Source organism: Hylobates moloch, unplaced genomic scaffold, assembly GCF_009828535.3.
Source record: "Hylobates moloch isolate HMO894 unplaced genomic scaffold, HMol_V3 SCAFFOLD_3, whole genome shotgun sequence".
Lineage (NCBI taxonomy): Eukaryota > Metazoa > Chordata > Mammalia > Primates > Hylobatidae > Hylobates > Hylobates moloch.
In genome coordinates this window covers 41,857,751-41,871,919 of record NW_026652278.1, presented here as the reverse complement: position 1 = coordinate 41,871,919, position 14,169 = coordinate 41,857,751, and the positions used below count along the sequence as shown (strand labels likewise).

The window sequence follows — 14,169 nt, the reverse complement described above, 5'->3', positions numbered from 1 at the left end:
AACTCATTAATTTTTCTTTTTAATTTCTATACTTTTTTTTTTCTAATTCACAGGTGAATATAAGAAAGATGAACTTTTAGAAAGTGCCAGGTGCGTACTAATGTTATAAATATGTGACAGGAATACTTCACCATTAACTTTTTCTTTCTTTTTTTTTTTTACAGTAAGCAAACTTTAAAAAGAATTTTTTTTTTAATGGTTACAGTACTTATCTTGAGAAAGATCTGATGAACAATGCAAATTACTAATACTTTTTTTGTATTCTAGGAGTGGCAATGAAGAAAAAATGATGGCTCTACTCACACCATTAAATGTCAACTGCCACGCAAGTGATGGCAGAAAGGTACTTCCTTTTGCAACTGAGTTTGTGCTTATCTCCTGGTAACATAAAGATGTGTTTATCTTATGATAAATTGAAATATATTTGAAGAGAGTGCTGATGTTTTAAGTGTTTCAGTATTTTCAGTATTTCAAATTCTTAAGCCTAGTAAAACTTTATTGATGATAAACAGTTATTTGCTTCCTATATGCAATAGTGAATTTATAAACTTGTATACTATGCCTTCAATATGTATGTTGTATTTTGTAAAACCAAATTGATAACTACTTAGATAATGAAGTTATAATTGGATTTTCTGGTTTTATATTTGGGTTTTTTCTCTCTCACATTCTATTCAACCATTATTTGAATTTCATTAATATATTTGATTAATATTTCAGTCAACTCCATTGCATTTGGCAGCAGGATATAACAGAGTAAAGATTGTACAGCTGTTACTGCAACATGGAGCTGATGTCCACGCTAAAGATAAAGGGTAAGCATTCGAACAAAAACAAGGACTTTTTTAATGTTACCCTCTTCTTAAAACAATCTTTGTAACCTTATAAAAATAATATTTTTTATTAAATAACATTAATATCTATTGAGCTTTAACAATGTACAGGTTGCTCTGAGGGCGCAGGAAATTATAAAACCTTAAGCCCACAGCTCATAGAAGGTTTACATTACACTTCAGAGGGCATGAAAAGATACCTAAGAATACAATGAGGTCTCTACCAAAGTGTTGAGTCACAGAGAGGGATAGCACTGCAGGAGTTCCCAGGAGGGAACTCTCAGTGATGGTTGACTGGAGTGGTTGGGAAATCCCTCAGAATGAGGTGTGACTTGACCTGGACTGTAAAGTCAAGTCTCAATTCAAGAAAGCAGAGTTTGCGGGACATTAGTCTGCAAGACAATTGGGATAAGTGGGGGCTGCTAAAGCAGACATTAAAGCACATTTAAAAAACAGTGACTAGACTAGCTTTGCTGGAGCAGATGATTCACACAGGAGACAAATGAAGGTTAGGATTAGAGAAATAGGTAAGAACCAGGTTTTGGAGGACTCTCGGTATGTGGCCTAAGTAATTCAAACTTCACTCTGATCTGAAACAAAGGGGATGATTATTCTAAAAGAAGTTTTAGGAGGTGCATTTGAAAGCAGTGTGTTGGCTAAATTGGAGAGAGAGGAGACTAGAAGCAAAAGCAGCAGTTAGGAAAGTGAGCATTCTAGAGGTTTAAGCATAATCAGGATCCATAATAATGGTGGCAGAAGAAATGAAAATGAAGGCATAGATGCAAGAGATATTGCAGTGTAAGAATGGATAAGATTTGTTGAATGGATATGATGAGCAAGGAATAAAAGGAAAGCTACACTTCAAGTTCTGAATGAGTTAGATCCAGTGATACACATATGAAATACAGGAGGCAAAATTGTTTGGGGGGAAAATGTTGAGTTGACTTCTAGAACTCTTAGTTTTTTATTTGTTTGTTTGTTGCATTTTTTATTTTATTTTATTTTATTTTAGACGGAGTCTTGCTCTGTCGCCCAGGCTGGAGTGCAGTGGTGCAATCTTGGTTCATTGCAACCTCCACCTCCCGGGTTCAAGTGATTCTCCTGCCTCAGCCTCCTGAATAGCTGGGATTACAAGCACAAGCCACCACACCTGGCTAATTTTCATGTTTTTAGTAGAGACGAGGTTTCGCCATGTTGGCCAGGCTCAAACTCCTGACCTCAGGTGATCTACCTGGCTCGGCCTCCCAAAATGCTCAGATTACAGGCATGAGCCACCACGCCTGGCCTAGAACTCTTAGTTTAAGGGGATGATACAGGAACATAGTGAAAGCATCTAGTAGGTAGTTAGGAACAAAATTGGTGCTCAGTCAAGTGAAGAATCATATATTCAAAAATAGTAAGGAAAGCCATGAACCTTTAAAGAGAAGACTCACAGAACTAAAGACTAAACCACAGGTGACCATCCCTTACCCGAGTTTGGCATGATGGTGGCTATGGCAGCATATTAGTGAGTGATCCCAAAGGAGAAGGAAAAGCTTCAAGATAGAAGTCAAGATTTTAAAGTTTCACTGTATCTTCCCATAGAGAAAATTCTTCCTCCATTCCCATCATGGAAGAATTGGGTTTCAACTTATTAAAGATCTCAAAAAAGTTTTAAAAATGAGCCAATATTTGAACTAAGTCTGGAAAAGACATGTAGAAATGAGCCAGAACAAAGGAGAGAGGGAAATCTATACCCAGGGAACAGTATGTGTAGAGACATAGAGGGTATGTATGAAGGGTAAGCCTAGAGAGGGAGCCAGATAATTGTGTGTGCCACGTTAATAAGTTGGAACCATCTCTTGAAAGCACAGTGTTAAGGTGTAACTACATCAGACTTACCTTTTAGAAAAATCTGCCTCACCTTGGAGGATAAAGTGGGGTGGGAGCTAGTTCAGTAGTGCAAGGGAGAAATAACAGGCCCAAACTAAGGCAGTGGCAGTAGCAGTGAAGTATAAAGGAAGATGGATTTGAAAGAGACTTGGGAGTTCAAATTCTTAGGACTTAGGGTTCAAATGGATGTTACTAAATTTTGAACATTTTTATTAGAACATCACATAATCCATTTGCTATTTAAGTGTAAGTAATTAAATAAATTTTAATTTATAAATTTCCGTAGGCCTAAGAAATCTATACTGAAACAGGTTTTTTTCCCCCTTTCTCATTGTAGTGATCTGGTACCATTACACAATGCCTGTTCTTATGGTCATTATGAAGTAACTGAACTTTTGGTCAAGGTTAGTGCTCTTGTACTCTCCTAATTACTTTCTAGAGTTATATAAAATAACTTGAAATACGTTAGTATATCTGGGTTTCTTTTTATTTTCTGTGTTCTTAGTGCTTAAAAAAATAGAAGTATTTATAAGCATTATAAAATATAGGTGACTGATAGCTCAGCATTTGACTGCTTTGAGATTTTTAAGATACCATATTTTTTGTTGTTGTTTTTTTTGTTTTTTTTTGAGACAAAGTCTCACTCTTGCCCAGGCTGGAGTGCAGTGGTGCGATCTTGGCTCACTGCAGCCTCCACCTCCAGGGTTCAAATGATTCTCCTGCCACAGCCTCCTGAGTAGATGGGATTTCAGACAGGCGCCATCACGCCCAGCTAAGTTTTGTTAGAGATGGGGTTTCACCATGTTGGCCAGGCTGGTCTTGAACTTCTGACCTCAAGTGATCCACCTGCCTCGGCCTCCCAAAGTGCTGGGATTACAGCCATGAGCCACCATGCCCAGCCTGGATACCATATGTTTTTAAATATAAAGTAGCACTGTCATCTTGCTACACATCATCTTGTGACACATCATCTGAAATCCCGTCTACTCAGGAGGCTGTGATAGGAGAATCGTTTGAACCCTGGAGATGGAGGTTACAGTGAGCTAAGATCACACCACTGCACTCCAGCATGGGCAAGAGTGAGACCTTGTCTCAAAAAAAAAAAAAAATCTCATAGAATAGCAGATAAAGTGATTCCATAATTTATAGCTAAAGGTGAAGTTTCAAAACTCTAAGAAGCAGTTTTTAGTGAATCATATTTTGTTAAAACCACCAGATATAATAGCAAGATTTGCCAGTTGTACTTTGAGTTGGAGCAGGCCCATTTGGTAAGGTTCACTTCTTCCAGTATGCTTAACAGCTGTTTAACAAACAGATTCTCAAGACTAGCAAGAAACTTTTTGTTGTTTTTTTGGTTTTTTGGTTTTTTTTTTTGAGACGGAGTCTTGCTTTGTCTCCCAGCCTGGAGTGCAGTGGCACAATCTCAGCTCACTGTAGCCTCCACCTCCTGGGTTCAAGCGATTCTCCTGCCTCAGCCTCCCGAGTACCTGGGATTACAGATATGTGCCACCATGCCCAGCTAATTTTCTATTTTTAGTAGATACAGAGTTTCACCATGTTGACCAGGCTGGTCTTGAACTCCAGAACTCAAGTGATCTGCCCGCCTCAGCCTCCCAAAGTGCTAGGATTACAGACATGAGCCACCACGCCCAGTCCGAAACTTCCTATTTTGATCTCTTTTAGATGAGAGTAGAAGATATATATTATCTTTGGAAGTGGATCCCAGGATGTTACCTATACCCTTTAACTTCTGTTACCCTGCACCCATTCAGCACTTTTCCCCACTCTCAGCAGCTGTTATGGGAAGAGAAAGAGGACACTTGTTTCCAGTGCCTCTTTGGTTCCTTTTGGGCCTGCGTCTTATGAAATACATTTTCCCATAGAAACAACTTTATAATAATAATTAGATACTCTGAGTAGCATATTAAACTTATAATATGGCTGTATTGTTATACATTTGTAACAGTAATGCTTTTGCTTCTTGTAAAACTGAATCTTGACTCCAGCAGAACATTTGAAAGTTGCTATGTGATAAGAATGAAACATCAAGCAGATTACACTTGGACTTAAAGACAACTGAGTGGTATTTTCCTAAGACCTAGTGTTTTACTAAATAAGAATGAAAGGCTGACTAGAGGTCATACCTACAGAGGGGGTTAGCTAATGTGAGGGTGTAAGTAGTTACCAGGAGAGTAAAGTTAAGCAAAGTCAGGAGAAAGCAAGTAGATAGGGATTGAGAATGCAGATTCTGAGCAGTGCTGAGTCAGTTGGCAACACTTGCCTAAATATTTTGGCTAGCAGAAGCTGGCATTTAACAGCAAACACCCAGTGACTGCTTTCCATGACCAGGGCATTTGCTAGCCATGGAAGGCACTAAGACATGATCCCTGAACAAAGTGTTCAAATAATGAAGGTCTGGCTCTAACAGGCACAAGAATAACAGGGAATTCTCTTAACATTCTTCCTCATAGTCTCTGAGTACTAGGAAGCAAGTAGACAGATCTGGCTAGAATGGAGGGAAAAATTATGTCAGATAGATTCATAATTAATTGAACAACTGTGCAGAGTGTTGACTGATATTTCTTTGCTTGGAAGGGAATGTTGGAACCTCCAGTGGGGCCTGAAGTTTCTATCTTTATCTTTATTGTGGTGCACACTTTTATGGTTGACTTGATAAAAAATTAGAAGGAATGCTTATCCAGTTTGCAGATTAACATGAAGCTGGGAAGGATAACAAATATTCAAGTTGATAGAATCAAGGCTCAAAACCATCTCACCAGGCTGTAAGCTTTGGGTGAAGCCAGTAAGATTAATGGGGTCAGCAAGGACACTTAAGTTCACGAAATAAGTCGCACAAGAACAAGATGGGAGAGGAGAAAATACTTTGATGTTTACTTCTTGTTTAAACAATAATCCAGAGTTTTTAAATGACCCATTAACTCAATTTAAGTATAAATTATAATGTGACAGCTTAAAAAGCTGTCATAATTTTGTGCCAATAGTAGAATAGTATTGCAAGCAAATATAATCATGGATACACTGTACTCTGCACACCCAAACCACACTGGAATCTATTATTTTAGGCTCTCGGTTTGGTTTGGTTTTTTTGTTTTTTTTTTTGGTCGGGGGGAGAGGGTCTCACTCTGCCACCCAGGCTGGAGTGCAGTGGCGCAATCATGGCTCATTGCAGCCACGACCTTCCCAGGCTCAGGTGATCCTCCCACCTCAGCCTCCCAAGTAGCTGAAATTACAGGCGTGGTGCCACCACACATGGTTAATTTTTTTATTTTTTGTAGAGATAGGGTTTCACCATGTTGCCCAGTTTGGTCTTGAACTCCTAAGCTCAAGCGATCCAACCACCTCGGCCTCCCAAAGTGCTGGAGTTATAGGCATAAGCCACTGCCCCTGGCCTCAAGTGTTTTTAATGAATTTTTTAAACTAAAGTATATTTAGTTGAGGGCCACCACGATAAGTGGAAACCATCTGATATGAAAGATAAGTGTCCTTTATGATGTCTTTTGCTCCAAAGGCAAATAGATGAAAGTTAAAAGTGCATATTTTAACTTAATATAGAAGAAAACTTTCTAACAACAGAAGTTCTGTAGTGATTATAAAAAGCCATATTAGCTGCAAATTAGCTTCCCATTGTCAAAAATACTGAAAGACTAAGAAGCTGGTTTACCTTAGTTGAATGCTGTAGAAGGAAATTTGTGTTTGATTGGTTTGTATGACTTCAGTGGTCCATACTTAGCCAACTCCACTACTTGGAAATGGCTAAAATTAAAAAGCCTAACAATACGAAGTGTTAGCAAGGATATGTAGCAACTGGAACTCAAACATTGCCATGTAGCAGTGGAACTCAAATGTTGCTGGTGGCTGTATAAAGTGCTATAGCCACGTTAGAAGACTCTGACAGTTTCTAATAAAGTTAAACATATATCTACCATGACAGCATATGTTCATAAAGAAATGTGTATGATAGCTGATCTGTAACACAGGTTGAGTATCCATTATCTGAAATGCTTGGGACCAGAAGTGTTTTAGATTTCAGATTTTTTTTGGATTTGAGAATATTTGCATATATACTAAATAATGAGAAATCTTGAGGATGGAACCCAAGTCTACACATGAAATTCACTTATGTTTCATATACACCTTATACACATAGCCTGAAGATAATTTTATATAACATTTTTAGTAAATTTTGTGCATGAATTAAGTTTGTGTGCATAAGGTTAGGTGTGGAATTTTCCACTTGTGTCGTCATGTCGGTATTCAAAAGTTTTGGATTTTGGAGTATTTTGCATTTCAGGTTTTCAGATTAGAGATACTCAACCAGCCAACTAGAAACAGTCCAAATCTCCATTAACAGGATGATAAATAAGCAAATTATGATATATGTATACTGTGAAATACTCCTCAACAATGAAAATGAACTACTTGTGCAACAACATGAATGAATCTCAGCAACCTTATATGTATGAAAGAATCTAGACAAAGAAGTATATACATTAGAAATTTATATTCTTCTATTTTTATGAAATTGAAGAACAGATATATCTAACATGTGGCCAGAATGGGGGCAGGAATTGTCTGTAAAAGGAGCATGAGGAAAAATTCTGGGGTAATGAAAGTGTCTTGTATCTTGATTTGGATGATGGTATCACAGATATATACATTTGTCAGAATTCATCAAAGTTGTGTGTTTCACTGTATGTCAGCTATACCGCAAGAGGAGCATTCGTTCTTGGAAAAGATGCAGGTTAAATCTAAAGCTTCATTCTTAACTGTTCTTAAAAGTAGAAAAGTTAAGTAGACCCTTGTTGGTAGGGCTAGCAGTCAGCTACTGTTTTTTCCATTGGGAAAAATGTATACTAATTCTGAAATAATTGGCTTAAAAAGTGAACTTTGGAAACATAACCTATTTTAGCATGAATGATGTTAAATTACACAGTATGAATAATTCTGAATTCTTTTAAAAATTGAACATTAAATATATGCTTTTTGCTCTCCAGCATGGTGCCTGTGTAAATGCAATGGACTTGTGGCAATTCACTCCTCTTCATGAGGCAGCTTCTAAGAACAGGGTTGAAGTATGTTCTCTTCTCTTAAGTTATGGTGCAGACCCAACACTGCTCAATTGTCACAATAAAAGTGCTATAGACTTGGCTCCCACACCACAGTTAAAAGAAAGATTAGCATGTGAGTATAAAATTATGAATGTTCAGGTAGGATATTATATCAATAAACTGAACATTTTTTCTTTCCTGTTTGTTTTTAGAAATGTTTAAATAATAGAATATTTTTCTTAGCCATGGGTATCCACTGTTGTTTAGCATATTTAATAGTTTGGAAGTTTCTACTTAAGATGCTATGAAAAGAAAATATGTTTGTATTAATTTTTTCAAGTCAAGTTATATGCTTTTTATATGTACTGTATTAGACTTATTAGATGGTATGCCTTTGAAATGAAAGCATTTGATTTGTTTTCATCTTTGATATGACTTTTCTGTTTAATCTATGAAGCTTATGAATTTGTGAAGTTAAAGCTTCATAAGATCGCCATTTTGTAAACAGTCTCCAGATCTTAACATCTGATATTCGTTGGCACCTGGGCCAAGGTCTTTGGTTTTCTGTCTATAGCTGAAGTAGATGTAGTGAGAAATAACCATCTAGTTTGGATATGGTATTAGTGCATACAAACAAGCAACTTATATTAGATTTGTATTATCCTGGAATAATAAAGAATGATTGGTAGTTCCATAAGTCTGATGAGTAAAAGAGAACCTTAAGGAAAACCTGTTTTATTTTTTCATCATCATAGGTGGCTTTTGCAAATATCCAACTTGTCTAGTTTCCAGTTCCCTGATGGTATGAGCAACACTGTCTGCTACAGCTATGATGTCAGTGTAGAGATCACTATTTCTTTACTGGGAAAAATTTTGTGCTTGAAATATTCTAAAACCTCTCCAGTCTAGGAATATATTGTAGTACTCCAGATATCCCAAAGAGAATTATGAATTAGAACAGACCATGAATCTGCCGTGGGCTAAACCTGTGTATACTCTTGAGGCCATATGTCTATACAATTGCACCATAGCTTTGGGGAACTGGAATACCACTGTCTGTTTTCAGGGGTTAAATTTGGAGAATATCTTTAGAGCCTCAATCTGGCTATTTTGGAAGATTATTTTGAAAATAATTTCAAGGAAAATACTAGATGTCTTTTAGATAAGCCTTTTCAATTTGATCTCGTTATAGATGTAAATGCTTTTTCTTCATCTAGATGAATTTAAAGGCCACTCGTTGCTGCAAGCTGCACGAGAAGCTGATGTTACTCGAATCAAAAAACATCTCTCTCTGGAAATGGTGAATTTCAAGCATCCTCAAACACATGAAACGGCATTGGTAATGTTTCAGATTTAAGTTTTTAAAATACAATAACCAAGAACATGCTAAACTAATCATAATATCCTACTTTTAGAACTAGCATTTTTTTGAGTCTGCAGTTTTAAAAAATTACTGCCTATACAAATATTTTAAAAATTTAAACAGTGCCAAAAAATAGACAACCTCACCCTGCAGAGGGCAATGCTATTATCAGTTCGAGAATCTTCAGAAAAAAAAAATTTATTCAGATTCTGGCATATATTATATGTAATGCTCTTATTATCATAAGTGATACATATGGGGCTATAAAAATGAATGCTTTTTAGGGGCTATAAAAATGAATGCTTAGGTTAGAAAATTTGGAACCCAATGAAAATAATGAAAAATAAAATAAATACCACCATCCAGATGAAAACACTTGGTGTAGTCCCTTCCTTCTTCAAAATTAGATATAGAATGTGAATAAAGTATTTTAGAGGTTACTTCCCTGATAGAGGTAATAATAACTGTGGAGCTATGACAAAGTAGATGTGAGTAGAGAAGTCTAAGGAAAAACAGAAAAGAATGGGAGCTAATAGGGATACATGATAAAAGATAAGAGAGGGAATGGTAAAATCAGGGGCTACCTTAAAATTTAAAGGTAGAAAAAAACTTAAAGGTAGAAATTTAAAAGGAAGAAAGTAAATCCTGTTGTATGAGTTGCAGAATGTGCTTCGGGTAAGAGAAGATAAGTAAGTTAATGTGTGTAGAAGCAGATTTAACTGATGGTAGCCTTACTTACCTAATACCTTTTATGAGAAGTTTTCTTCCTTATGTCATAATGTAAACTATGAAATTTATGTAGAAACCTACCTATAAAGCGTTTTGGACCTTTTTACTGCTTGTAAGAAACATCTAAATTTAAAAAATAGCAAAGCTATAGACTAATAAGAAATGCTAGTACAAAATTAAAACCACAACAGCATTAAAACTGTGCAAAGAAACATGAAAAGACTGACATGGAAAATTCTGGTCGTAACTACTGTTAAGCAACTCGTTTTTGTAATTAACCTTAAAACACACTAGGAGTTGTGTTGGTGAGTAGTTATGGTGCAGTAGCAGTTTCTTACAGGTTCCCAGAGATTTATAGGCCCTGCTCCATGGTGGTGCAGAGGAGTAGGGTGTAATTTGAGATGGATGTGATTAAAAAAAAAAAAAAGTCTTTAAAAAACCATGTCCGGTCTCTGTGCTCTCATGATAGATGTCCTGGGATGATTACCCTTAACCTACCAAAGGAACTATGTTCTCCAATCAGAATTGGTTTTATTTAGGGTAAAGGAACGATTTTGGTGACAGCAACATCAAAGAATGGATCTGCAGCAAAGTCATGAGGATCTGATAAGCTTTATGATTAACAACAGGTTAAAATCAAAGAACAAATTTCATGTGTACTGTATTTTTAGATGTATAGAGCAACTTAGCTGAAAAATTACCCAGAACTTTTATTCTATAGGTTTTCAGGTTTCGGTTTTAACTTAACATATATACATTGGTTTAGTCATGTATCATTCAGACATTATTGAACACCTATTGTGCAGATATTAGGCTTAGGCTTATAACTGGCAAATCTCTACTTCCTGTCTCCTTTCCTCCTGGATACATCATAGACAGAGATGCTGCAGCCTCAAACTCCAGATTATATCATTTTCCACCACTGATTTTACAAAGAGATAATGCATGCTCCTTATTCTGCCAAAGCAACTAGTTGAGAGAGATATAAATACTGCTCAGCTTATCAGCTGTATCGGTGCTATTACCAAACAGAATCCAGAGCTGATGAGTGTTCTGTTATTTCCTTTTTTTTTTTTTTTTTTTTTTGAGATAGAGACTTGCTCTGTTGCCCAGGCTAGAGTGTAGTGGCATGATCTTAGCTCACTGCAACCCCCTCCACCTCCCAGGTTCAAGTGATTTTCCTGTCTCAGCCTCCCAAGAAGCTGGGATTACAGGCACGTGCCACCACGACTGGCTGATTTTTGTATTTTTAGTAGAGGGGGGTTTCACCATGTTGGCCAGGCTGGTCTTGAACTCCTGACCTCAGGTGACCCGCCTGCCTCGGCCTCCCAAAGTGCTGGGATTACAGGCGTGAGCCACTGCGCCCAGCTATATCTGTTATTTCTTCATGTAAAGAAACTTCAACCTTTGCAAGGGTGTTTTCTTAACCTTTAAAATATTGCATAAACACAATGCTACTTCAAAACAGTTTTGAAAAGGATATTGGTCACATTAAGGTTTTCATCACAGCAATGGTAGCTTTTTCAAAGATACAGGACAACTGTAAAGTTTGATTGGAATATTTAATAATAGATATTACCTGATAGGTAGGATTTTCAGGTCCTGTCAGAATTTGGTAATTGTTGCAATTCAATCAAAAGTCAAGAGCAAAGTTGCGTCAAAAGTAAAACAAAAAGATTAAATAACTACTTGATTGTTCTTGATTGGAAACATGAATGTTCTTAAAACCAGTTATGTATAGTCCTTGATTAATGCTGCAATTTAAATTATTTAGCATTGTGCTGCTGCATCTCCATATCCCAAAAGAAAGCAAATATGTGAACTGTTGCTAAGAAAAGGAGCAAACATCAATGAAAAGACTAAAGAGTAAGTATACATTTAATGATTAAATATTATTGAGATTTTAGTCTTTTGGAAAATATGTTCACTGTCTGGCTTTTTCTCTTTAAGATTCTTGACTCCTCTGCACGTGGCATCTGAGAAAGCTCATAATGATGTTGTTGAAGTAGTGGTGAAACATGAAGCAAAGGTATACTTCCTTTTTGGTAATCTTTGGTGATCCAATGAGTTATTTTTTATTTAGCAGGTGAAATGCCTGACTTCCTAAACTATTTACTTTCTCATAAGTATTACTTTTTTTTCCTTATAATCTATGCTTAAGAATTGTCCTGCAGGTAACCTTTTCTATATCTAATTTTTGCTAGAACATCTATGGGTTTATTCAGATACATATTATTCCTGTATGTCCTCCCTCCTCCATTCCTTTTAACCACAGCCCACAGGTCAAAGTTATTCTTAAGGACTTTTCTGACCTATCATCTTTTCTAATCCATATCTTCTAATTCTTGGTTGTCATGATAACTTCTGTTATTTACCCCAACCACCACTTTTTTTTGTTTGTTTGTTTTTTGTTTTACCCTCTGTTATTTCTGTAACTAAGCCAAAGGACTTGAACGGAAGGAAAGATATTATTTAAATAATTTGACTAAAAACATAATAGCTCCCCATGTTGATAATTTACTGTTCTTTAGTTGGCATTTGTGCACAAAGCATTTTATTCACCAAATATGCTTTCTTCAAGGCTAGAAATCATCTCTTACCCAGGAACTTTTAAAAGTACTACTCAGTAAAAGATATACACAGCATCTCAGATTGGAAGAGATGACAGTAGTCACCTAATTCAGCAATTTTTACAGTTTTTAGCCACAGATCCTTGCCTACTTCAAATAAAATCTTTAGTTGAAATTCAGTATACTCTGTAACAGAGAAAGAATAGATATGCTGTAGATGAAGGGAGAAGAAGAATAGACAGTCTTCTCCTTGGATGGCCCTGAAGCCCTTCCATAAATGAAATTTGCAGGATAGTTTATTCTTACCTGTCCTTTCTTGAGTTTCCATTCATTCAAGGAACTATTTAGAGTTCTCCAGTTTCTTTTTGTGTTGCCTCTCTGTGTCTTAATTTCTCTTTGATTTGGGGGAATTCTTGATAATGTATAATCTTGATCTTTCCTATTGTAAATTATTGAATAAAATAAAGTTTATTTCTGCTTGACTGCTTGGCATATCTTGTCTCTCTGTTCTGTAACTGTTTGTTGATTGCTGTTTTCATACTTGTGGTACATTACTTGAAGAATATCTGGATGCATATTGAATTAGAGTTGTGACACTCAATGAAACAGTCTTGACTAGGGTGACCAACCATCCAGTTTTGTCCAGGGCTGGATGTTTTTTTGGGAACACAGGACTTTCAGTGCTAAAACCAGGAAAGTCCTAGGCAAACCAGAACAAGTGGTCACCCTAATCCTAACACAAAGTGGTATCCAAATAGTTTTTTTTTAAGTGGATATTTTTCACATTTCGGCGAGTTAGGGTATGTGAATAAATAGTTTGATTGTCCTGAGCATTTTAAATCAATTTTTCAGGCCCTGTAAGCATGGAGACTAGCTATTCATACTCTAGTTTTAGGTTCATTGAGGTCTTGATTATATTCACATTCACATATTATCTGATTCCATGAGTATGAATTGGTCAATGTCTCAAAACACACTAGTGTCCACAGGATTTATTACTGAGGAACTTAATTTCATAGCTATGTTGAAGAATTATTTCCATAGCAGGGAGGTAGGGATAAGGTTGGTGGAGTCTTACAGGTGATTCTTTTTATTGTGAAAAATTTCAAAGATACAACCAAGTAGAAAGAATTTTGCAGAAAATACCTGCCTACCACTTAGATTCTATTACTAACATTTTACTATAGTGTTGTATTACATATCTTTCCATTTTTTCCTCCATCCACCAATATATCTTATTTTTTCACACGTTTCAAAGTAATCTGCAGACTATTCCTCCTAAATACTTTCACATGCACATCAACTAGAGTTTAATCTTTGTTTACAGTTTTTCTTTAGATGTAAAATTTGCAGTGAAATGCAGAGATCTTAAATGGATATTTGCTGAATTTTGACTAGTACATACAGCTGTGTAACCAAAACTGTAGAGATATAGAACATTATCTCATGGCAGAAGTAATGCACAGTCCCAGGCAATCTCCACTTTTGACAGATAACCATTTTATTTTTTCTGACATTAGAGTGCGTTCTAGGCCTTGACATACATGGAATCATATAAAATGTACGCTTTTGTGTAAGGCTTTTCCCACATTGTATAATGTTTTGGAGATTCGTCCATGTATCAGTAGTTCATTTTTATTGCTGAGTATTCCACTGTGTGACTATTCCATAGTATGTGTATCTATATATTTTACGTAATAAATAAGGGAGAAGATTAAGCCAGTAGAAATAAG

The 14,169-nt window shown here is 36.2% G+C and overlaps 1 protein-coding gene across 5 annotated transcripts in view; it reads left to right on the top strand.

Moving 5' to 3' along the window:
- Positions 1–14,169, top strand: part of TNKS2 (tankyrase 2) — a 65,786-nt gene that overhangs the window by 18,768 nt on the left and 32,849 nt on the right. For all 5 annotated transcript variants that reach the window (XM_032136912.2, XM_032136906.2, XM_032136898.2 and 2 more), the window contains 8 exons: positions 54–90; positions 268–343; positions 721–815; positions 3,043–3,109; positions 7,721–7,907; positions 8,992–9,113; positions 11,641–11,732; positions 11,817–11,895. In XM_032136912.2, the coding sequence (XP_031992803.1) occupies positions 54–90; positions 268–343; positions 721–815; positions 3,043–3,109; positions 7,721–7,907; positions 8,992–9,113; positions 11,641–11,732; positions 11,817–11,895 (755 nt within the window). The remainder of the gene's footprint in view (positions 1–53; positions 91–267; positions 344–720; positions 816–3,042; positions 3,110–7,720; positions 7,908–8,991; positions 9,114–11,640; positions 11,733–11,816; positions 11,896–14,169) is intronic.